The 24,120-nt window shown below is 34.0% G+C and overlaps 8 protein-coding genes across 10 annotated transcripts; 4 read left to right on the top strand and 4 right to left on the bottom strand.

Annotated features, from left to right (window-relative positions):
• Position 1: 1 nt before the first annotated feature.
• Positions 2–2,008, top strand: LOC129799517 (venom carboxylesterase-6; the record flags this gene model as incomplete). Its single annotated transcript, XM_055843509.1, has 5 exons — positions 2–16; positions 113–650; positions 712–896; positions 984–1,264; positions 1,706–2,008. Coding segments are annotated over 5 exons (1,218 nt in total), but the record flags the coding sequence as incomplete, so codon positions are not given.
• LOC129799419 (DNA-directed RNA polymerase III subunit RPC3) lies at positions 2,005–3,934 on the bottom strand. 2 transcript variants are annotated; one of them, XM_055843258.1, is made up of 4 exons: positions 3,612–3,934; positions 2,475–3,545; positions 2,242–2,409; positions 2,005–2,173 (listed from the first exon to the last, which is right to left on the bottom strand). In XM_055843258.1, the coding sequence occupies exons 1-4, from the start codon at positions 3,753–3,755 to the stop codon at positions 2,027–2,029; spliced, it is 1,530 nt and encodes a 509-aa protein (XP_055699233.1). In that variant the 5' UTR covers positions 3,756–3,934; the 3' UTR covers positions 2,005–2,026. The 2 variants fall into 2 exon arrangements, with proteins under 2 accessions (XP_055699233.1, XP_055699235.1); XM_055843260.1 differs by having other exon boundaries at positions 3,740–3,934.
• On the top strand, positions 3,903–4,815 carry LOC129799425 (NAD(P)H-hydrate epimerase). The gene is made up of 2 exons (XM_055843272.1): positions 3,903–4,173; positions 4,227–4,815. The coding sequence occupies exons 1-2, from the start codon at positions 3,989–3,991 to the stop codon at positions 4,777–4,779; spliced, it is 738 nt and encodes a 245-aa protein (XP_055699247.1). The 5' UTR covers positions 3,903–3,988; the 3' UTR covers positions 4,780–4,815.
• On the bottom strand, positions 4,678–6,034 carry LOC129799421 (polyglutamine-binding protein 1). Its single transcript, XM_055843264.1, has 3 exons — positions 5,859–6,034; positions 5,430–5,769; positions 4,678–5,369 (listed from the first exon to the last, which is right to left on the bottom strand). Exons 1-3 carry the CDS (start codon positions 5,920–5,922, stop codon positions 4,817–4,819), a joined length of 957 nt encoding a protein of 318 aa, XP_055699239.1. The 5' UTR covers positions 5,923–6,034; the 3' UTR covers positions 4,678–4,816.
• Positions 6,030–8,149, top strand: LOC129799417 (protein-associating with the carboxyl-terminal domain of ezrin). Its single transcript, XM_055843256.1, has 2 exons — positions 6,030–6,382; positions 6,446–8,149. Exons 1-2 carry the CDS (start codon positions 6,182–6,184, stop codon positions 8,084–8,086), a joined length of 1,842 nt encoding a protein of 613 aa, XP_055699231.1. The 5' UTR covers positions 6,030–6,181; the 3' UTR covers positions 8,087–8,149.
• Positions 8,150–9,056: 907 nt separating this feature from the next.
• Positions 9,057–10,308, bottom strand: LOC129799426 (FAU ubiquitin-like and ribosomal protein S30). 2 transcript variants are annotated; one of them, XM_055843274.1, is made up of 4 exons: positions 10,061–10,308; positions 9,770–9,851; positions 9,329–9,494; positions 9,057–9,268 (listed from the first exon to the last, which is right to left on the bottom strand). In XM_055843274.1, exons 2-4 carry the CDS (start codon positions 9,842–9,844, stop codon positions 9,117–9,119), a joined length of 393 nt encoding a protein of 130 aa, XP_055699249.1. In that variant the 5' UTR covers positions 9,845–9,851; positions 10,061–10,308; the 3' UTR covers positions 9,057–9,116. The 2 variants fall into 2 exon arrangements, with proteins under 2 accessions (XP_055699249.1, XP_055699250.1); XM_055843275.1 differs by having other exon boundaries at positions 10,005–10,103.
• Positions 10,309–11,382: 1,074 nt separating this feature from the next.
• On the bottom strand, positions 11,383–12,816 carry LOC129799413 (NAD-dependent protein deacetylase Sirt6). The gene is made up of 4 exons (XM_055843252.1): positions 12,557–12,816; positions 12,359–12,486; positions 11,762–12,302; positions 11,383–11,689 (listed from the first exon to the last, which is right to left on the bottom strand). Exons 1-4 carry the CDS (start codon positions 12,620–12,622, stop codon positions 11,390–11,392), a joined length of 1,035 nt encoding a protein of 344 aa, XP_055699227.1. The 5' UTR covers positions 12,623–12,816; the 3' UTR covers positions 11,383–11,389.
• LOC129799412 (uncharacterized) lies at positions 12,805–23,913 on the top strand. Its single transcript, XM_055843251.1, has 6 exons — positions 12,805–13,553; positions 13,622–13,698; positions 13,766–16,098; positions 18,249–19,466; positions 20,335–21,093; positions 22,377–23,913. The coding sequence occupies exons 1-6, from the start codon at positions 13,384–13,386 to the stop codon at positions 23,247–23,249; spliced, it is 5,430 nt and encodes a 1,809-aa protein (XP_055699226.1). The 5' UTR covers positions 12,805–13,383; the 3' UTR covers positions 23,250–23,913.
• The last annotated feature ends 207 nt before the right edge of the window (positions 23,914–24,120 follow it).

Here is a 24,120-nt window from a genome sequence, read left to right as displayed (position 1 = left end):
AAATGCAGGTCTTAAGGTATATTACTCTGATTAAATTTATGTAATTATTTTATGAATGTCACACCAGAAACATATTTTTTTTAATTACAATAGATTGAATTTATACTTTCAGGATCAAGTTTTGGCACTCAAATGGGTTCAAGAAAATATTGCCGCCTTTGGTGGTGATCCTACGGAAGTCACCATTTTTGGAGAATCTGCCGGCGGTGCGTCAGTCCAATATTTAATGCTATCGCCTCTTGCCACTGGACTTTTTCATCGAGCCATTTCAGAAAGTGGCTCAGCTCTGTCTCCCTGGGCTCAAGCTGTTAAACCAAAAGAAAGAGCATTTAAACTTGGACAAGTACTAGGTTTAAACACAAATAGCACAGAAGAACTTCTTGAATTTTTAAGAAAAGTGCCACCACGTAAATTAATTGATGCATCTGAAGAAACTCTAACATCTGAAGATGCTCGAAATAATATTGGATTGCCCTTTGTACCTTCGATAGAAGAAAATATAGGTACATGGGACGACGCAGATCCTGATGTTAATCACGATGAACCCTTTATTACTGAACCACCAATAGAGTTGCTTAAGAGAGGTGATTTTCACAAAATTCCCTACCTTACGGGCTTCAATTCTCACGAGGCTATGTTGTTTTTGAGAAGTAATTATACGCTAATTATTATTATTATTGTTTTGATATTTAAATAATTGTTTCTTCTGAGGACTACGAAAAGACCCAAATCTACTGGCGGCCTACCAAAACGACACTACGCGCGTGGTACCGGTAGATTTACAAATTCCTGGTGGCCGAGATTCTATTGAGGGACAAGCTGTTGCAGCAAGTGTACGGCAATTTTATTTAGGGTCAAGGGAAATTACAAAAGATACCATAGATGAGTTAATAGACGTGAGTTTTCTCTTGTGCAATTTTGTTTAAAATAATATTTGCTTTAACACTATCTCTTTTTTTTGATGACTTGTACAAAATAAAAAGATGTGGACTGACCTAATGTTTGTCCGGGGAATTGTGACCTCTGCCCGATTGCATGGAGCAGCAAGAAATGCCACAACGTACCTCTATAGATTTGCTTTTGACGGAGCACTTGGCCTTTACAAGCGTCTATTGGGCATCTCGCGACCAGGAGTGTGCCATGGTGATGAAATTGGATATCTCTTTCATTTTGGATTCTTTAATTTGAGTCTGGATAAGGCAGCCCCTGAAATTCAAGTTAAGCGCCGTATGGTAGCAATGTGGACTAATTTTGCCAAATATGGGTAAGTGAAAATTTTTCAATAATATGTATATATACATAGTAGGAAAAAAAATTAATTTCTACAAAAGAATTCAGGGTCACTTTAAATTTTTCTATACATGCAATATCAATTTATTGAATGTAAAAAAAAAAAATATTGAGAGAAAATAGTCGACAATAAGATTGCATGCATCCGAATTGCAAAAGTACTTACATTAAATGTTGACCTTTGAGTCAAGTATCATTATACTTGCGTAGCGTTCCTATCATTAAAGACAATATTTATTTCCCAATATCTGCTTAATTCTATTTGTATCATTGTTACTAATTATGTATATATATTTTGAATGCTACAATAATGTAAGTTTTACTTTAATGTGACTTTTACTAAAATTCGTTGTGGTCCGGAAAGAGGTAAATAAAAAATGTCATTTTAAAAATTTTCTATTGGACTTTTTTGCAGATTACCAACGCCAATGGGAGAACAAGATTCAGACTTTAAAATGAATTGGGAGCCAATACTACAAACAGCCGGCAATGACTTACCATATTTAGATATAACCGACCGATTAAAAATGAGAATAAATCCAGAAGAAAAACGTCTGAAGTTTTGGGATGATTTGTACAAAAGATATAATGATAATGATGATAATTGTGAATGATATAAATTGAGTCCATACTTTTTGTTTATGATTGTTGCAAAGTTTTGTTATATAGTTAAAAAGAATTGTTGAAAAGTTTAAAATAAATTAAATTTCAAAATTGGTGACAGAATTTTAAATTTCTACACTTTATTCAATTGATAGTATTGGTACATTTGAAAAAGGAAGAGCGTTTCATCAAGTCCAATTTCAGCACTGTAAAGATTTTTTATTCTTATCTTCACCTTTTCCAGAATTTCTCTTTCGGGAGGTGTAAGTGTTTCAAGAATCTGCAAAAGAGGAAACAAAAACAGTATAATATACAAACAATTTCAATTTACTTCCATAATGTACTTACTTCCATAATGTATTCCTCTGACTCGCCCCTCTCTTTCATGGCTTCAATCACACTTTCTAGTCTTTGAGATTTATCGATCAATCTTCGATTGACAGATGAATCGTAACTTGATCGCGTGATTCCATTAAACAGAGCTTTGTAGCACATTTCCATCAGTAGTATTACAATCTAATAATATGCAATTATGTATTTATTTTGTAAGAATAAAGCAATATTGTTATATGTAAGATTACCTGATATTGGTTGACATAGAAAAGAATGAAACATTTCGCTGGACCAGTACCACTACTACCGGCCTTACGTATCGTGTGTATTTGCAGAAAATGCTCTTCCAACAATTTGTACGTTAGTTGTTTGGCTTCTTTTGAGGGAATCATTGCCTCTTTTTGGATATCCTCTTGCTCTATATACTTTTTCATTCTTACTACACGAAAAATCCTTGCAGCTTTTGCTCCAAATTTCTCCATGATAGTATTTTCGATACATATCCATGCTAAATGCTCAAATACCTTTTTCATCTGCACAATATATTGCCCACCGCCTGTGTCGGAGTATTTTGTTAGCATTGTTAGTGGATCATCTAAGATAATTGCAATATATTGCTCCAAATATCTTATAAGTTCCAAATTATTGGACTGCTCTTCACATAAACTTCTAATTTCTCCAAAAGGAATAGGATTTGATGTTGGTTTCCATGGATCAGTCCGGAGATACATCGATTGGAGAAAATATTTAAAGCATTCACCTGCATTTGAATTGATTTTCCGCTCAATCGCTTGGTAAAGAATAGCATCGCGAAAATGTTGGTGGAATTTTTCAAAATTCACATGCCAATAAAAACCAGCATCTTTTGTAGTTACCAATGTTTTTCCTTCCTGAAGACTTATCAACTCATGCGCATCGATTTCGGGCTTCTGGAAAAGCAATGTTGGATCATTTCGTACAGCTTCTGCTAATTCATCATTGTGCTCTCCCAAAATAGCTCTTATGAAAAAGTTTCCTTGAATCAATTCAATAAATTTATCTCGATGCTCGATGACAGTATTCCTCTCTCTACTTTCTGAATTCAAAACAGACTTTGAGATTAAATATGTAGCAGTTTCACAACCTGTACGAAGAAGCTCTTCAACCAGGAGGGCGGTTGTGTGCCCATATTTAGATTGCATATAGTAAATGTATCTGGGATACCGGAGAATCAAAAGAATATGGTCTATATTGAGTGAGTATTCGGAAAAGCCTTTGTTTTTAACAATCTCATACGTGGCCAACCGGAATTTTAATAACACTGCAAGGGCCCGAGAAACCTGGAAGTACACAATATTTTAAAATATTTAGTCTATTTTGTAAGATTATTTTAATATATTTTTTACTTCATTCTTTGATAAAGATGTTGATTTTATAAGTTCTTTCAGTGATTTGGCTCCTGTGTACAATTCATTTCCTATTTTTTGTACATTAATACCAAAATGTTGCTCTAGTATTACTGAACATAACTGACCTAATTGTATAGACATTTTATTGTTAGATTTTGCCACTAACAATTTTCAAAAATTGTTTTTTTTTTCTATCCTGAAACGTGTGAATCAAACACTTGTCACTTCACCCATGCACCAGCCAGAGACACGCGGTGTTCAACATCACTGAAGCAATTTCGAAATTTTTTTCGGCCCCAGCCCGCAGCCGCAAGCCACACGCACACCACACCGTCTTCGAAATTTTATTTTTGGAGTTTCTTTTTGGTTATGTAATGTTGACAAAAGTTAGTCGCAATTTTTTTCACAAAATTGTAAAAATGAAATTACTTTCACAGAATGAAGCTACTGAAATTGATCTTAAATTATTTAATGATTATAAATTTAGCGTGGATCAGTTAATGGAGCTTGCTGGTCTCTCCTGCGCTCATTCCATTGCAAAATGCTATAGCATTGATAAGTATGTTTTTATTTTATGTAATTGAATAACGTAAAAATTATAATTTATTACAGACTTAAAAATCCAAATGTACTGATATGTGTTGGGCCAGGAAATAACGGAGGAGATGGTCTGGTCTGCGCTCGGCATTTAGCTCTAATGGGGTACAATCCAGTTATTTACCACCCAAAACAGACGGACAATATGCTGTATAAAAATTTAACTCATCAATGCCTAAAAATGGATATAGAATTTGTTGAGAATGCACCATCGATTGCTGAGATTGACAATACTTTCTCATTAGTTGTTGATGCACTTTTTGGATTCAGTTTTAAGCCACCGGTACGACCATTGTTTGATGACATCATGAAGTCTCTTATTGAGACTAACACTCCTATTGCCAGCATTGATATACCAAGTGGATGGCACGTTGAAAACGGTCCTTTGGACGAAATGGCAATTAATCCTGACTTGCTTATATCCCTGACGGCTCCTAAACTCTGTTCAAAGTACTTTAAGGGACAATTTCATTACTTAGGTGGGAGATTTATTCCTCTATCTTTACAAAAAGAATATAATTTAAACTTGCCAGATTATCTTGGAACAGAGTGTTGTGTAAAGCTATGAAATAAAATATCTAAATTGAGGTTTGGATGCTAAAAATCTATTTTTCTTCATCACTTTTATCAGAATTAGATTGTGGAGAATTTGACTGTTGAGCTTTCTTTCTCAAAATTGCTCCAGGACTTGGATATGGCCTCATTTGATATAAAGATCCAGATGCCGTTGTATCAACTCCCGACTTTTTATCTTCGTGATCAAGCCCCGATGTCCATGTTCCACGAGGAATGTCAGAGTATGCAGCAGGATCCATAGGATCGAGCACATCTATATCTTTAGGTGGTTTGTAAACACGGGTGCGTCTTTCTGACTTTGATTTTAGAGCTTTGTCGAGATCTCTAGGTTTGGATTTTTTTGGAGGTGGCATTTGAGATTTTACATAGTCAGATTCTGATTGTGGCATTGGAAGCGGTATCATTTCAGTGTCAGTTTGTAACAAAATCGAAGGCACTAAAGTATCTAGATCCTCTTCTAAAGAAACATCATCTAACTCCTTGCGTAGTGATGCGGCACTCTTTGAAATGTGTGCCTTGGGATGAGTAGGTGGTAACCATGAAACAGTATCATCCTGGGTATTCCAGTAATAGTGTGTTCCACTATAAGAAATTATAATTGTGAAATATACAAAATTTAACAAAAATCGTTCAAAATTTTACCATCCTTCGTCGAAAATTTCTGTCCAATTTTTCGGCAGAGGATATTTTTTCATTAACTTCTCTTTTCTTCTCATATATTCCTCTGAAGGATGTGCTATACCATCACCCCAACGATTTATGCAGAAAAGAGTGCATTTATGAAAGATGTTGTACTTGTTGGGGCATCCTTTATATCCAAGATTGTTTCCTTCTGTAATCCGTCGTTTCAGACTCTCACTCCAGAAATTTTCTGGGGGTTTCTTTACAGGTTCAAAGTCATATTGTTCAGGTTCTTCAATATCGTCATAATCTTCAGCAATTATTTCTTCACTCTGAATATTATTAACTGGTCCTGAAAACTCTAAAAGCGCAATTTATGATTATTAGCGTTATTATCCAAAAAAGCATTCAAATGCTAGGCGATTATGCAAAGAAAAAAACAAAATATACCTTTCCCAGTTTCAATTATTCCTCTTTTAGCTAAGCGAGCTAATAAGGCTGGTGGCAGCGGCATATTTATACTTTAGCAGAATATTTTTCAATATCACGCAAAAATTGCAAGCTTTTTGTGAAAAAGTCGGGGGGTTTTTATTCGTTGACAGATCGAAAATTTTTCGAAGTCCGATTTCTCAGCATCCTTGAGGTTAGTTAAATGTCAAAATATAGGAGGGGTGCATCGAAGTAAAAAAAAACTGGCTATAGACGAGTGAGTCCGACAGCCTTACATAAAATAGAAGAAGAAGAAGTAAAAAACGCAGGTTCATGGTTATAAAATGGGAAGTGAACAATCTTTAATTAAAGATTTGGAAATAGAGGACAAAGCAACAGAAGTGTCTAATTATTGGTCAGTGTATTCTGCTAAATTGAAAACAGATGCACAAACATCTCTTATCACAATATTTCAAGGTGATTCTAATCTGAACTCAAATCAATTGTTATGGCAAAACAAAAATCCCCTAGAAAAAGCTGCAAAGGTATATATTTCTTTTATATATTCATAATGCTTTTATTATTTAATTGATGTAACTGTTTTCCAGAATTTGATGTTGTTTAGGCATCCATCTATACTAAAATATATTCCCCATATATCAGCATGGGAGAAAAAAGGGCCGACTTCATCAACTAAATTTTTGGCTACTGAAAACTGCAAGCCACTTTCTCACCTCATTAAAACCCAAAATTCGCTTCAAATATGCCTCGGACTAAAGAACATTCTAAATTCTTTGGTATTTTTGGTGGAGCATGGAAAAATGAGGCACCTAAATGTATGCTTTTCATCAATATATATCACTAATGAGGGTATCTGGAAACTCTTTGGTTTCGAATACCTTTGGTCATCACATGAAGTTAACAGTAATCTCTTGGAAATGTCCTTTTCAAATAGATACAGTAATGCTGTAGACAAAAATGAGTTGATAAACAATGGAATTGGAATTGAGCAATATGCCTTTGCAACATTGTGCAAGGAAATATTTGAACTAATGCCTAAAGAGGTGAATGTGCCTCATAGTGATGAGTTTCAAAAATACTGCACAAAACACCTTCAACACACAAATCCAATATTACGTCCTGAATTATCAGCTGTTCTTTTGCATCCTTATTTTAATCACGATTTTGTTGCGATACACTCATTCCTTAGTGAAATTCCACTAAAGGATCCAACAGAAAAGCAACAGTTCTTCACTGATCTTGTTGACAAATTGAGAACTTTTGATGAAAATGATGTGGCCATACATCTGGGTGATTTTCTCCTATCACGTCTTGTTTTGCTTGATCCTACTGCCCAAATCACCGTAACTCCTTTCGTCCTTGATCCAAAATGTGATGACATTGTGCCAGGAGTGTTCAGCACAAAAACATTTATCAAATTTATTATTCCTAAATTGAAGAAAGTCTTCTGTGTGCACGATCTACAAATTCGTCTAATTCTGCTTGAGCATTTCCACAAGTTTATGTCGCTCTTTACAGAAGAAGATTTGACTGGATTAATCCTGCCTCAACTGTTACTTGGCATTAAAGACACCAATGATATTTTGGTGTCAATGACCCTTCGATGTTTGGCAGATTTAGTAGCCATTTTGGGTGCAACTGTGGTGGTTGGAAGGAATAGAAGTAGGCTATTTGCAGATGGACGACCTCAGCGTGTTCCTGAGGCATCTATACATCATTGGACAGAACCAAGGTCAATATCACCAGTTGTTGAATCAGCTGGTCAATATTCATCTCATAATATGATAATTAGAGATTATAATGACTTGAGCAGATTGTCTTATACCGATGTCAGCAATGAAAATCTTTTATCAGAGAGGCTTTCACCTGACGGTGGTGAGGCTGGTGACGAAAAAAATAAAGATGATGATCAGTGGAGTGATTGGGATGAAGAAAGTGCCAAGACTCCTGATCTTACTGTAGAAAATGATTTGCAGATACATTCAACTAAATCTGTGCTGGTTAATGACGATATAGAGAATTTAGATTCAATTATGAAAGCAAAAGTAAAATCAAACGATGATAAGGAAATTGATTTCTTCAAGGATATGGAACCAGTGATTGCTAAAACACAATTCTTGGTGATTGAAGAAAAGAAGGAACATGAAACTCAGCAGATAAGTCGATTGCAGGCTAATTTAAATGAGAACGTTACTGAGGAAGGTTGGGATGAAAGTGATTGGGAATAAAAATATCTAATAATTCCGTAATTTCCCTTTTAATTGTTGAAAATAAAGTAGGAGGAAAATTGATGTTTCTTCATAGTTTTTCTTTAAAACTCTTCTTCTTTAAAACTTCTCTTCCCTCGATTTTCATTTTTAATAGTCACCTCCCTGATGCTGGCCGAAGGCCAGCTGAATGTGGGATTGACTTGGGTAAGAAAAACCGTTGCAAATTCAAATATTTCAAAGGTGACCAATCATTCAATGCTTCAGCAACCACGCAAAAATTGCAAGCTTTTTGTGAAAAAGGTCGGGGGATATTTTCATTAGTAAACCAATGACATTACAATGAGCCTAATGAGCATAAAGGCATTAAAGAAGACTCAGAAGAAGATTGAGTGACTTTCTTTAACAGACAATTTTAATTTTATGAAAAAGTCGTGATTATATAGGAAGAATTTTCTTGAAAAGCAAAATGTTGCGGATAGAAATACCGACTTGAAGAAGCTAGGAATTGTCTCTTGAGTTCAAGCAACAATAAGAATAATGAGTGAAAGATTTTCTCCTTACTATAGGGAGACTGGGGTAAAATTAGTCACAAGATATAAAAAATTAGTTACAAGAAGTATTGATTGGGCAATCATCTTATAAAATAACCCCTGGTAAAAAAAAAAACAAATAAATAAAAAAGTTATGAGGAAAATGTCATTTTATCGAAGACCTCCCCTTTCAATTTTTTAAAATATTTTTATAAACCTCATAAACATTTTCTTTTGTGAATTATACGTAATCAAAAATTTCGTTTGCTGACTAATTGCCCCAGTCTCCTCTACATTGGTTGGGGAAATTATCAAAATTTACGAAATTAAGTTTCTTCAGAATTCGACAATTATCGAACTAAAAAAACAATTATGGAGGAATGAGCAAACATAAATCGCAATTGATATTTATACATCTCTTGTAGAAGTCATTAATCGAAGATTAAAAAAAAAAATAATTTCAGAGGAATATATAGATCATTATATTCAGCAAAGACATAATTCAAGCCATTCTCAAATTAAGACTTCGCGTTAGGTCCTCTGCGACGTCCGAAGGATTGAACCACATTTACAAAACGACGATTATATTGAATCCTCCTCTTGGCTCTTCCAGTTTTCTTCTTTTTCTTCTCCTGCTTATCCACCTTTGGAGTTTGTCCCTTGACCTTTCCTGGAATACCACAAAATTTATAGTGTGGAATCTTACGAAAACTTAGAAGTTATAACTTACCAGCACGAGCCAGAGAACCGTGAACCTTACCACCAAGAAGTGCTAAGTTCAAGTCCAGCTCACAGGATGTAAGTGAAGACACAAGAGCGTCGTTACTCAAAGGACTTCCTTCGCATGACAAACAGATGTTGCCACTCTCATCATTAGCGAGAATAGCTAATTTGGCCTGTAAGACGAGCAATATAAAAAAGAAGTTCCAATATAATGAAATAATTTGATTTATCGTGATGTTTCTATTCTGAATATCAAAATTGTTTTGATAATCAGCTCAAACACATCACATTTTTTCTTGCAGAATTGATTATAGGAAAGCTGCTAAATACACTTAAGGCTATACTAGCAACTCGCTGGTGTTCTGCAGAGAGTTTATGTCCGAGATACATTTAACTTCCAAGATCTTAACCTCAAATATTATTTTACACAATTTGCCAAATGGTTTACCTTGATTTCGCCGATGGTATTTTTAATCTCAACATCGAGGACGTGAGTCTTCTCGCCACGGATATAAAGTTGCATGATGAGTCTAGATTTTAGAAAAATTATTTGATTTGCTTTTAATGCACGTGTAATTAGCACACATATAAACACACAAATTCTAGTTAATATAATAAATTTAACAATAATTCTTTAGCATAAACTTATTATTTTGTACTTTATTATTGCAACAATACTATACTATTACTAAAAAAATGATGAGTTTTGATGGATTTCAGAAAAATAAAAATTTTGCACCTTTTGCTTAGACACCAGTCATAAAAGAAAGACAATATGGCGCAGCGCAGAGAATAAAGAATTCGAAAATGTGCTGCCAACACATGCCATTTAAAAAAAGCCCCGCGCTGTCAGGTTTAAAAGTTGATGTCAAAAGCTCATCTTTATGGGAATTTTCCTACATTTGCAACGCAATTACTACGAGAAATTATGTTTTTTTTTTTGAATTAGGGTAGAGTCAGTACTTTTTCGCCAGTAAGCACTTTTTCGCCACCTACAAATAAAATCACTTTTTCAGGGAATTATGAGCTCATGGAACTACGAAATGACTATTACTTCGTACCCTCTAGTCCAACGGATCAGAAAACCATAACTGGTGCTCCACCGACTAGATTATTTGCAAGTTAATTGAAGAAATTGTCGACAAGGTGAACAGTCACCAAAAAAATATGGAGTTCTTAATAAACTTGTCAACGCTCAGACAAATTGTCTTGCAATATTTTATGTTTTTGCAGTACAGTATTTGATATTTTTTCACTGAAAGTCACTTTGTTATTAACTAAGCTTCGCTCTAATATCATTATTTAATAATGTTTTCCAAAAAAATAAAGAAATACGGATGTGGTGAAATAGGGCTTACTTTTTTCGGTTGTGTAAGTACTTTTCGCCACTCATTTTTCCAAGCATTTTACAAGTGGCGCACCTCGCGGAATTTAGTTAAAACAGACGTAATTGTCAATTGATTTTTGTCGCAAACAAAAAATGTGCAAAAAATCATTCGAAATACTCTAATAATTGTCTAATATAGGTGTTAAATAAGAAAAGCACTGTGCAATATACTTTTGCGGGTTTTCGAAAGCTGCTGTTTCTTAAAAATCAATTAAAAACAAGTGGCGAAAAAGTGCTTACACAGTGGCGAAAAAGTGTTTACAAAGTGGCGAAAAGTACTGAAACATGCATTGTTGCTGGAAATGTATTTTTTCAACTAGATGCCCAAAAATTCCCGGAAAGTCTCCTGGTTCATTAGAGAGACAATGCTTCAAAGCACTTGTACAGAAAATTTCTTTTTATTTCGACAAAAATTGTAAGAATTACAAGGGTACAAAACCTTAAGGTGGCGAAAAGGGCTTACTCTACCCTACATGATTCTGTAAAGAGGGTGGAGGGATAAATATACTAGATTTCAGTTGAAATACATTTTCTTTCAGAGCCCTGTAAGCTGAGTTCGAGATCTTATCCCTTTAAGGATGAGAGGCTTTTTTCTGAAGTAAAATCAGCATAGAAAATTCCAATAGTCCAATCGTAAAACATATTGAGTAAACATAAAATTAAAAAAAAAACCATTGATATTCAGGAATCTACTATATTTTCTTCTTTAACCAATATTTTGGTCTTTTTCTCAGAAAATTCTTCAAATGTGTTGTAGGATCGTTTCTTGTTGAATTCACGTCTCTCCTTTAATTTGGCATTGTAAATTTTTTCAAGATCCTTAAAGTCCGTACTTGAAATAGTCCATTCAATGTAAGATTGTGGTTGTTTTGTGGGATCAGTTTCTTCTGAATATTGTGGCAGTTCTACTCCCAATTTTTTTATGATTTTGATCAGGATTTCATCGACGTATGCAGATATAATTAAGTCTGCTTTTTTATCCTGTAAAATTAAAGAGATATTTTCTGTTGTTAGAAAGGTACTAATAAAAATTCCTATAAACAATGTTCATACATGTTTTGTTGGCTGAAGATTGCAGATTACGAATTTCCCTCCATATCTTTTGTTTTTAATAGGTAAATTCCCACTAGGAACTATCTGTAGCGTAGTTCCAAGGCATATGTTAAGATCAGCGAGTGATGCTTGCATGTAGGACAAGTCAAGATCTTTCTCTGGTAATCCATCCTCCCAATCTAAAATGGTATCCATCATACGACCGCCACGGCACGATCGCGAATTCCAGCCACCTTTGCAAATATTTCCGGTTTCCTTGCGACCAACAGTAGGCGCTGGGGACTGTCTCACAAATTGTCGATGGCACTTACTGCATTCTTCGACAAACATATTACCATGGAGCTCCGCTAGGAATTTCCGAGAAAGCCCAGAGCGTAAATGTAAACCATCGATATTTTGACTGACAATATACTGTACATGTCCGGCCTCCACCAAAGCCTTCAAAGCCATATGGGTCTTTGTGGGTACAGCATCTTCAAAGGAAACATTAATACTAGGTTTCAGACCTTGTTGTTCCAGTGTCCAAACACCTTTCGGGCCTCTAAAATTTATTTGGAATTTATATTTTTTTATTTAATTTTATCAAGTAGTACTTACCGGAAATCTGGGATGCCAGCAGCTGTGGAAATACCTGCACCTGTATGCACTACCACTCGATCAGATGATAGTATCATCTTAGCCAATTCTTCACATTTTTCTGTAAGTGTTTCCTCATCGTCGAAATTCTTTGAAGCATTTACAACAAATTATATTCAGACAACATTTTTACAATCCTTAAATTATAAGTAAATTTACCTCTGGAATACCCAAAATTCCTTTATTTTGATATGGCGAAAGACCCTCTGCATAGTTGCAAGACATATTCGATATAGTTTGCTTAAAAATCTATAATGGACCTCAAATTAATACTACTGAAAGACAACCTCAAGTTACAGTGAACTTTTTTGGCTTTTTATGAGTTTATATAAATAAATAAAACCCCTCTGAATAAAATTTTCTATTTCTTCTTGTATCTTTCATTAAATTTTCTTTTTTAAACTCAGCGCCATCTGTCCGAGAGCACCCAACAAAGGAAAAATTTCCACTCGCAACTCTGGTAATACTTTCGCAGAAAAGAAAAAGTAAAGTGGTCTCTGTATTTGGGATTTCTTTTGTTAAATGAGAAGTTAAATGCAATTAAAGGTTTAGAAATAGGATTTTAATTGTTGAAACATAAATATTTGCATTCAATTTTGTGAAATTATGTGACAATATAAAGATAAGTTTTTTCTTGTATATCAACCGTTCTGTAAACTATGGTGCGACTTTGACGCTCACTATCGAATTTCGAAATCGCCATTTGTGTGAACAAACGCCTCTAAAAAAGAGATTTTACTTTTTAAAACTTGAAAAACTAATTACAAACTTCAGTATTTTCGTTGGATTTAGTGACAGGAACAGTGCTTGGAGTAGCAGTATTTTGATCGTGCTAAAAAATCTTTGTTAGTGACTTATTAGACGTGAAGGACGAAGTGCGAAAAAGATTATCTCGCGGCGATGTAAATGTCACAGATCTTGTTTTTTTTTCACTCCTGTTTTCATTAAAATTTTCCGGGTAAATTTCCATTTCACTATCAATCACGATGTGTGAACAAACTAATGCATATGATGATGGTGATATCGTGTGGGTAAAACTCAGCAATTGCTGGTGGCCTGGAGAGGTATGCAAAGAATCTCGACTTCCTGATGACTTGGTGAACTCCCTCAAGAAGAAACCCTTTGCTGTCGTGAAATTCTTCCAAGAAGATGCTTAGTATGTTTTGTATTATCTTGAATATTCTGTATAAATAAAGGATACTGATTACATATTTTACTTTTCAGCGAATACGTCAAAAATATAAACAATATCTACAAGTACCAATGCAGTCGAAAGGGCGAATTTATCCGGAAAGGATTAGGTAACTAAATAATGAGATCTAATCAATTTAACGTTGCATTTACTTGACGAAATTCATTCACTTTTAGATCTTCACAAATCCAATCATAAGTATATGGAAAAGTTTCCGGCAGATGTAACTACAGCAGAAAAATTGACAGGGGGTGATTTGGATATCGTCCAGAAAATACAATCTTCTCCCCAAAAGAGCACTACATCTGCATGGTCAGATGTTTTCAATAATGGAAAAGTAAAAAAAGGAAAAAAGACTCTGGGTTTGAGTCCCACTACTAGAGATAGAAGGATTAATAAAATCCCAAAGAAGAATGTATCTCCTGCTACAAAGACTTTTCTTAGCAAACCTCGTGAACATGAGGTTCGTTTTCTAAGTGGCAATTCATCAGCAACTAAAACAAACACAGAAAGTTCCCCAGGACTTTACAAATGCCATGCATGTCCATTTTCCTGCAATCGTATAAATGTTATTGTACTGCATTCAAAGACACACAGTACTGAAACTGTATCTAACACACATATTAAAAGGCCCACGAGTCCTAAGTCAAAAGCCAAACGCCCAATTCTTTCAAAGATTGTTACCCCGCTTGAACACTTGTCTGATGATGAAGTAACCACTAGGGTAGCCAAATGTGTAAGTGTTCAAACACCCGTAGTGAAGCCACCAAAGAAGCGAGGAAAGCGCAAAATATCTGAGACCCTTAATGAAAATTCCGTGAATGTTGAACAAACAGACGTAAAGATTCCAGAAGTTAAGCAACCAATGAAGAAAAGAAAGACAGATCTGGAGTGGAAGAATGAATTGTTGGCGGATTGGAGTGAAGATGAAGAAGCAGAGCAATCATCTGAAAATAATTGTTTACATACAAAGGAATTAGAAAACAAGGAAGAGAATTTTCAACGTTCGGCTGAGATTGATAAAATGAATCAAGTGCCAGTGATTGAGCAAAAGAAGGAAAAAGTGAAATCACCCCCAATAAAATACAGAAATATCCCGAAAAAAGACAGAAGGGATATTGTTCTTGAGAGTGGAGAACTAATGGAAATTAATAAGCCAAACACATCTATTCAGGTACCAATAGCAGAAACATTGTTACAGGAGGTGAAAGATCAGCCAGAGGTTAAAGATATCATGGAAAAAACAAATATCTCAACAACGGAGGTAAATTTAGATGCATCAAGAAGACGATCATCAAGAAGGAAAATCAAAACACACACATTGGACGACGACGAACAATCAAATAAAACAATAGATGACCAAGAGACTAAGAAAATTTCTTTATTGCAAGAAAATTGTAGTCAAGAGACTGTTCAGAAAGAATCTTACGATTCTGAACTGCGTAATGAAGGGTTATCTGCACCTTTAACAATTCAAAGTTCCGCAAAGTCAATATCTTGCTTTGATTTTCAGGAAGATGAGGAAGATATGGTTCTCGACTCAATATCGAGGCATCGTCAGAAAAAGTTGCATGCTAGTGAATTTAGTATTGCAAAGAAAGCAAAAAAATCATCTCGTCAGGTAGATGAACTCAAAGATGAAAAACTCTGTTCGGATATTGAAAGTCTCCTCAAAGCCACTGTAATTCCTCAAATTCCCGAAACGCCTAAATTTGATAAGGTAGATCAAGCAAAGGAGTTGTCTCCGACCAAAGAGCTAAACAGGGAGATTGCTCTACCGCCTAAAGAGAGAGGAAAGAGGATCTTCAAGTCTAAAAATCGAAGCAAGTCAGGTTCATGTGAAGTGGAAGATGAAAAAACGCCACCTAAGGCAAAATCGAGGGAGTCTACAGAGAAAATTGAAATTTTTAACATGGAACACACTCGAGGTTCTATATCACCATCAAAAGAACCAACTGAATCCGATCTCCAAATTGCTCAAACACTAATTGATCTGCCAGATCATACTCCACCGCTGAATCCTCTTAAGGATGGCACTAGTAGCAATTATATAAAAAATGAATACGGTTTTAGTGATTGTAAGGAGACTAACGCAGCTGAAGTTCTCATGAACTTAGGCAACCTCACAGAAACACGCTCTAAGGATACAAACAAAAGTGAAGAAATCGTGAATGTATCACCGTCAAAATCTACAAAACAATTTTCTTCCAGCGGGAAACTATACTCCCCTACGACAGTTGATGAAACACAAATTAAATTGCCTGAAAATATAACGGTTACTAAAGTGATAAAGCCAGCACTTACATCCCCAAATCAATCAAAAACCATCAAAGAATATAAAATACTCACCACCATTGAAGACAAATCCAGTGAAAAACCAGACATTGTAGAGAGAGTTAAGATTAAGAAAGGAATACCGAAAAAACGGAAGCCAAATATCGATATCTCCGATAATACCTCTGTAGTAGAGGAATTGGAAGTAAAGAATACAGGAAAAGAAGTAGTAAGGGTGAGTCTATTTTCTTTCAGTGTATCTTTTTTCTCAAACATTTAAATTTGATTAGATAAAAATTGAAAACTTATATATTATATCAATAAAATCATGCAAGTTTTGTCATGGAGAAAGTAAAGAGTATTTCACCTTCTCTAACATCAATCTAATTTGCTAACATTTGCTAACATTGATTTTTGGGAAGAGTTTTGTTTTTACTAACCAAATTTAATATTTTTTCTTATTAAATGTTTTGCCTTTCTGTTTTGTCTTTCCTTTTACCTCAAAGTCAGCGAATGGCCTCTACGCACTAGAGAAATTTATATCCAAATTTCCTACGCTTTTCTAGGATAAACTCTTCAATGTTGACATGAATTTATCTAGTGTGTACTGACCATAAAATAACCTATCATTTCAAAATTTTGAAGTAAGTCTTTCATATAAATAAGGCAATAAAAATGATATTCAAGTTTATTTGGAATTTAAAATCAATACCGACGGCTCCATTCCATGCTATGCTATGTCGACTTAACATTTTATACTCCGAGAGATTGTTGTTCCTGGGACCGAGATCTACAAGTGGTGAAAATTTGGTGGTCATTCAACCTACTGGTAACGAGATATTCTATTTTTCTAAAAAAAAAAATTATTACAGACAGGATAAAAAATCAACAACTTCAAATTAGGTCTCCTGAAAAGTTGTTATTCTGAGATAGCATAGTATGGATTAGAAGCGTCGATTCAATCATAACCAAATTTAAATTTTTTAATGGATTATATGATCTTAAAAAAAATCTAAAACGAATCAATGGATTTGATCAAATAATTTATATGAAAAGTTGCAAAACCTATTCTAAAAGCCAATAATGAGCCTAAATCAGCTTATAAAAGTGTGATTCTTAATTTGCAAATTTGGTTTGTGGGTAAATTTGAAGCGCTTTTTTATTTGAAACAAATCATTATTTGCTTCAATTTGTACAAATGAATATAAAAGCCAGTAATAAGCCTGGATCAGCTAATAGAAGTGCAATTTCTTCATTGCAAATTTGGATTGTGGCAAACTCGAAGAATATATAAACATAAATAATGCAAATTTCCTTTAATAATTCTTAAACTGTATGTATCTTATTATTGTTATTAATGAGGAAAATTGAATGAGATGCATAAAATACTACATACATACAAATACTTGAGATGTCCAAAACTTCATTTAAAAATGAATTTGATAAATTGATTCTGCGGTAATGACTGATTATTTCATTAACCCAAATGATCATTGAAAATCTTTAAATTCGATTATATCGGAAACTATGAGAGATAGAGGCTTCAAATTTTACATCCGTTTAGAGTCTCCTTTAGGTTTGAGATGGACGAAATTTCACATGAAAATGAAAAAAAAATTGGATGAGAAATGCAGTGTGTGAATATCTTTAAAATCGATTTTTTTCGGAAACAGAACACAAAATTTACATCCGTTTAGAGAATCCTTCAGGTTTGAGATGTACGAAAAATTCCTCGGCCCACGAAAATCCACGAAAAATTCCGCGGTCTGCGAAAATCTGCGAAAAATTCGCGCTTCAGAGAAAGTCGACAAAATTGCCGATTACAATAGGTGTGATCATGTATGAACCACACCTAATTAAAATAAATATCATAATACATTTTTTTAAATATTGTGAGCCAAGGGTGAAAATATAAAAAATAATGTATAAAAGTTAATTTGTGAGGAGGTCACTGTCATTATCAGCCCAAAGACAATTTTACTCACCAGAGTTGTCTTACTAATAACGCTGATTTCTCGAACTGAAAAATCTTAATTTAAATGGAAATGCAATATGCAAAATTACATTAGAAAAGAAACAAATATTAAAAATAGTACTATAATACTTGTAATGATTGGTAAGGGCCAGTTTCAACCGAGTATAAATCGATTAATTCTCTGTAAGTTAATTTACATTTTAAATCAAACTGCATTACTGTAAATTGTGTAGTGAATTATGAAGAATTATATTGATTCAAAACATATTTAAAAAAAATTTCAAGATGTCTTGAATTCGTGCGCAAGATTTTAATATTTTAAAACATTTCGCTTTCAAAACCTCATAGGAATAATTCATGGACATGCTATGGATATAATTAGGTAATTTTGTGTTTCTTTTATATCCTAGGTACCTTCACCACCAGCATCTCCTAAAAAAATCATAAAGATAAAATCACAGATGAAATCTCCAACACAAGTTGGCACGGTGTCTCAAGATAATATTTTTGATATAAAAAATATGCCAATAGTACTCACTGATGAGCCTCTGCCTGTGGACTCCGTTGTTATGTCTGAGACTAAATCATTGCCATCGAAAAGTACATCAATGACCAGCAATGGACAAGAGCAAGGGATGATTATATCTAAATTTGGAAAATCTGAGGATATTGTTATAAACCAGTCTGCATTACTTAAAAAAGTAAAACTTATTGATAGTGAAAAGGAGCAGCAAATGGATAGTTCTATTTCTGAGCGAATTACTCAGAATGAACATAAATTCACTACAAGCATCACAGAAAGGAAAATGATGAAGTTGCCGCCAAAGAAGTTGAAAGACAATGTATTGAGCGTTTCTAAAAGTGAAATATATGGTACAAAATTTACGCCACAGAATGTCGCTTCTGGAAATTCAGTAATGCTTACTAAGTCACATGCTAAATTGTTAGGACAACGGTCATCACCAACGAAGATTCTTTATTCTAGTGAAAATCATAACATAATTTCATCGACAACAGAGACATCATCGGCTTTGGTATCGAACTCTCAAATGTTTCAAGGAAAATTATGTGGGCAAATTGTGATAACGAGCAAAGGTAAAGTTATCACAAAGCAAAGTGATGCGGTTACAACAACCTCTTCTGCATCGCTTACGGCAGAAGTATCGTCCTCCTTTAGGATAACAGACAGCGCAAAAATTTCAACCAGTATCTCAAAGATGGCCATAAAGTCACCAGCAAAAATTCACGTACAATCCCAACAAATAATCTATAAACCACCGAAAGAAGTCAATAAATCCGTGTCTAAGACAGTGTATGTTCAGCAACCCAAAAAGTCTTCAGACAAAATGGAAATAAGTAGTTTTGTGGAATCTCAGAGGAAGGTTTTCAGAAGAATCAAGAAACCAACACGACTTGAAACGCTTGATGCTGCTGGTCATTCGTCGACAAATACTCAAAAATCACTGCATCAAACAATTGGGGTGCAAGATTTACCACCATTAGCGCCAATCAGCAGTGAAACTCTACTGAGCAATTGTGTGAAAAAAGTAGTATCGTCAACTACGAAGCAAGTTGATGAATCAGCTGTGCGGTTAAAAACCACTTCTACTAAGAGTAGTAAACAAACGGTACTATCTTTTTTTTATATTAAGATTTTCTACATTAGAAAATTAACGTAATTACGTGTGTTGCACCACTTTTTTTTGTCACAGCAATGCGAATGAATGAAATCGAGATATAGGCATCTCTCTTATTTTCCTCAGCAATTTTGAAAATATGTTTAGAAATAAAAGTTATTGTACACATGTTTTAGTATCTTCCTAGGAGATCGAGTGAGATAACTCTAGATTTAGATTTCTTTTATGTCCAATGTACAATGAATTTTGATTTGTAAGCATGTTTTGAGATTTCAGTAAGTGAATATAATCTTGATCTAATCTTGATCTCTTTCACTTTCATAGAAAATTTGAAAACATGTTTAGAAACGAAAAATATTGTGCGTTGGTTATAACTAATGAAAATGAATAACATGACTAAATCTAGGTTTTAATTCATTTCTACTGAAATATCAAGAACATGTTTACAAAAATTATTGTGCATAGAGCGCCCAACTCACAATCACTTTTGTTTCTTAAATATGTTTTCGAATTCGTAGTAGTGTTGAATTGAAGACTTAATTTTATGTGACTATACAGCTAAATAACTCAATCTTATATTCAATTTTGAAAACATGTTTACAAACGATAATTATTGTGCGTTGACCATAATAATTGAACTCAGAATATTGTCGGTTGGATCAACAACTGAGCTAATTGCAATTCCTTTGCGAGTATTCATTGCAAACACCACGTAGTGATGCGTCGTTTACAAGGAATGCAGACACAAAGTAAATGCAGTTGACACATTTGCTGATCCAGCCGACGACGATAAATATAGGGTGCTTTCATTAAGGAGAAAATAAGAGACGAATTAGAAGAATGAATTTTCTCATTACAGGGATATAGTTTTGAAGGAGCTAAAGTGAAAAAAGCAAGTACTAGTTCAAACAGAGAGAAATCCGAAACATTATCAATGAGCACTGAGAGTACAGGAATTTGTTCAAGCATTCATAATATTGAGAATTCATCAAATATTCAAGACAGTCAGTTGCTGGCAATTCCTGGAGAGTCATTTGGTGGGCCTGCAAACTCATTCTTTCTATGTACATTAGATAATGGAACATTCATACCAATTGACAATCAACCATTATACTTGGATGCATCGAATCAACTTGTTCCTCAACCACCGGACATTATAACGACGACATCCAGAGAGATTGGGAGTGATATTGAACTGGCACATGATGCCATATTAGAGGTGCAGGACAATGAGCAAATTATGGTTGAGAGTGATCAAGGGTCTGCAGATGGGACAGTTGGTTGTGAGACCAAATATGTTCTTAACACAGGAAATGGTCAACAAATCTTACTTGATCAGCAGAGCCTCTTGGCCATTGCTGCAGGTGATATTCCACGATTAGTGACACCTGAAGGGCAAGAGTTGATCTTTCAAGGATCTTCTCAAGATATTCTGTCTTCAATTGCTCTGAATCAAACAGAATTGGGAGTTTTAAGTGATGGACAGCAAATAATTGTTCCTGAGGGTATGGTAAATTCCCCAAGTCAAGATATTCTGGCAGTCGCTTTAGCTGGAACAGAGGTTTTCTCACAAGATAATTTAATTGCTGATGTACCACAAATTCCAGCTGCAAATCCAGTAAGTCTTTATATATCAATTTATATATATATTTTTTTTATTTTGGAGGCTTTTGGTTAAATTTCTTATTAGCCAATATTTTCTCTCGTTTTTTTTTAAACCCTTCAACAATTTTTTTTCGTTTTTTCTTGTTACTTTTGCAATTTCTTTATCATTCAGCTAGCCTCTTACCCTTTCATAATCACAGCTTTTGTGATTTTGCAGTCCAGAGTAGGCCAACTTCGATCGATCTCGTATTTTTTGAGTAAATGAAGTAAATGTTTTATTTTAAACATCCCTTTATTCCAAGGTATGTGGACCTTATCAATTCACATAACAAATCATAACATTACTCTATCAGGTACGAAAAAAGTAAATATAGTAAAAAGAATGAAACAAGGCTGTTATTTAAAAATTTAATAATTTTATGGATAATCATAAGCCTGATAAACCATTTCAATTACAAAATTTCATATTACCTTGAGTAAATTCTTGGTCACGGTCCAAAACATAACTTTACTGCTTGAACTCCTCAAAGAAAGCAGTATTTCATAATCCCTCTATTTTTTCAACCCCCCCCCCCTCCTCCTAAACCCGCCAAGATTTCCACCTTCCCCTTTCCGAAAACCACTTTTCGAGTTTCAGACGATTTCATATAAATTACATTTACGCTGTTTATCTGTCTGCCGGTCTGTCCGTTGCCATACGTAGCTGCTAAACAGCTAAACGGATAGAGATAGAGACTTGGAATCTCCGCGCTATCATTCCCACCATAAGTCGATCTTGAGACCATTATCATGCTCCTAATTTACCCCCAACCTTTCCTTCCACTCCAAAATCATGTTTTTTGGGTTGCTCAAAAACGAGTCGTATACAATTTTTCCAGTGTTTCAGAGGCTGTCCTGGTATACAATTCGTCTATATAACGAGTACAATTAAATAAAGATTTCTCAAGGTCAAAAGAAAAGGTACTAGAGAGCGTATTTATCAAATCGGGTCCACACAATTTTGAACCAATAACTAAGTTTGACCAGAAACTCAATTTTATTAATCGTGAGCCATTTGGGCTATATTTTGAGTAATTAATGTGTCGATTCAAATTGGTTATGATCTGGTTAACGGTAAATGAGGCAAAAATATTTTTAAAGTTATAGGATCCATGTTACGAGGTTGAGCAATTCGCAAACCATGGTACGCTTTGCCACCTCTTTATTTTGCAATAAGAAGAGTAACTTTTTATTATTGAATACATTTTTGTTACATTCATTTGCATTCTCTTTGTAATAAAAAATTGTCTTTTATAGGCTCAGGTATCAGAAACAAATGCTGTTTTGACTCAGCCCCCAATAATGTCGACACTGGAAGTACCCTCGAAAACGGAAAATATAGGTCAGAATGTGGCACTCGAAGCTGGATTTTCCACACAAAATTTAGACGATAGTTTAGCGGTTATTGGTGTGACAGGACATCAGACCAATGTACCTACATCTCTAGAACTCCCTATTACAGTTACTAATCCTGCAATTGCACCAAAAACGACGACTTCACCCATGAGCCTGACATCCATTTATCTGCCTTCTGTATCAACATCTTCATCTCAAATGTCTCCTTCAATTCCTATTGTTGAAGAAATATTTTCAGGGACAAACAGTGTGTTGGAAATGTATCAAACAAGTGGAGGTGAGGAGAAGAATCAAGTTAAGAATATGTCGAATGAAGTGGAAGTAGAAACAACAGAAAAAGATACCTTGGAAGCTTTGGATGATATAATAGAAGAAACAACGGCTGGAAGTGAAAATGCTGTGGAAATTGATTCATTCAATGGGAATGATATTGTTCCTGTAACACCTGAATCCCTAACTAATCATGGCACAAACACACCTGATTTGCATTTTAATGATGAGGATGGGAATAGCTCCCATTCGAGCGAGATTCCCATTCAACCAGATTTGATATTGCGACCAGAGGATTTTACCTCATCAAATGAAGATGTCATTGATAGTGATGTTGCCGAGAATAATCCTTCAACAAGTGAAGTATCGATTTTTTTAGAGAATCTAACAAGAAACTCAATGAGTACCTGTAGCGATTCTACAAATCAAAATTCAAACTTGCTGCAGGAATTAGCTGAAATGGATAAAGAACCGACAGGGGCTTGCGAAAAGAACACAAGTTAAGGTGAATATGATCACTTTTAAGTGGAAAAGATTTGTGCAAATAATACAAATCAGAAAATTACATTTCCATAATTTTCTTTTATAAATGGAAATACAAATTATTTTGTGTATATATTTAAAAAAAAAGTGCCCAAAGGGCATAATTTTTTAGAAAAAAATGAAATACTAAGGAAAATTGCAGATTTATTGTCCTCTACATATTATATTCTAAGCAAAAAAACATATACCAGATAAAAAATATATGAATTAATGAATATACATACATAATGTATTGTCTTATGTAAATTCTTTACTAATATTGGAATTAATTTATGATAAGGAGATAATGCACATAATATAAGTAAAACTATCTCCGATTTAAGCTATAACTTATTTTACAAGACAATGGGGAGAAAAGTTAGTTTTCATCCTCGTATTAAACTATAATATGAAAATTAGATTTTATTGAAGTCCATTGTAGAAGTTATTTCTGTTGGACAATGAAAAAATTTAAGAGAAGAAAAACTATGGATAAATCAATTGAGATAGTGTCTCCAAACATAGTAAATAATAGTTTTATGTAACAGTCTATTTTGGTTATAAAGAATTTTCATAATTATCCCAAGTACTATAGAACTATAATTGTAACCATTTATAATAAAATAAATTTTAAATAAAATATAAATGAGATTCTTTTCGGTGGATTTAAAAAAAATTAGAAATCAACCTATATATATATATATATATATATATATATATATATATATATATATATATATTTTATATATATAATTATATATATAAAATTTATTCAATTGTTGAATGATTTTTCAAACAAAAAAAAAAAGGTTAAAAAAAACTACTTTTCTGAACTCTATAATTTTTATTACGA

Source organism: Phlebotomus papatasi, chromosome 1 (genome assembly GCF_024763615.1).
Source record: "Phlebotomus papatasi isolate M1 chromosome 1, Ppap_2.1, whole genome shotgun sequence".
NCBI lineage: Eukaryota > Metazoa > Arthropoda > Insecta > Diptera > Psychodidae > Phlebotomus > Phlebotomus papatasi.
Note: the sequence above shows the minus strand (reverse complement) of the source record. Positions and strands in the feature narration are given on the sequence as shown.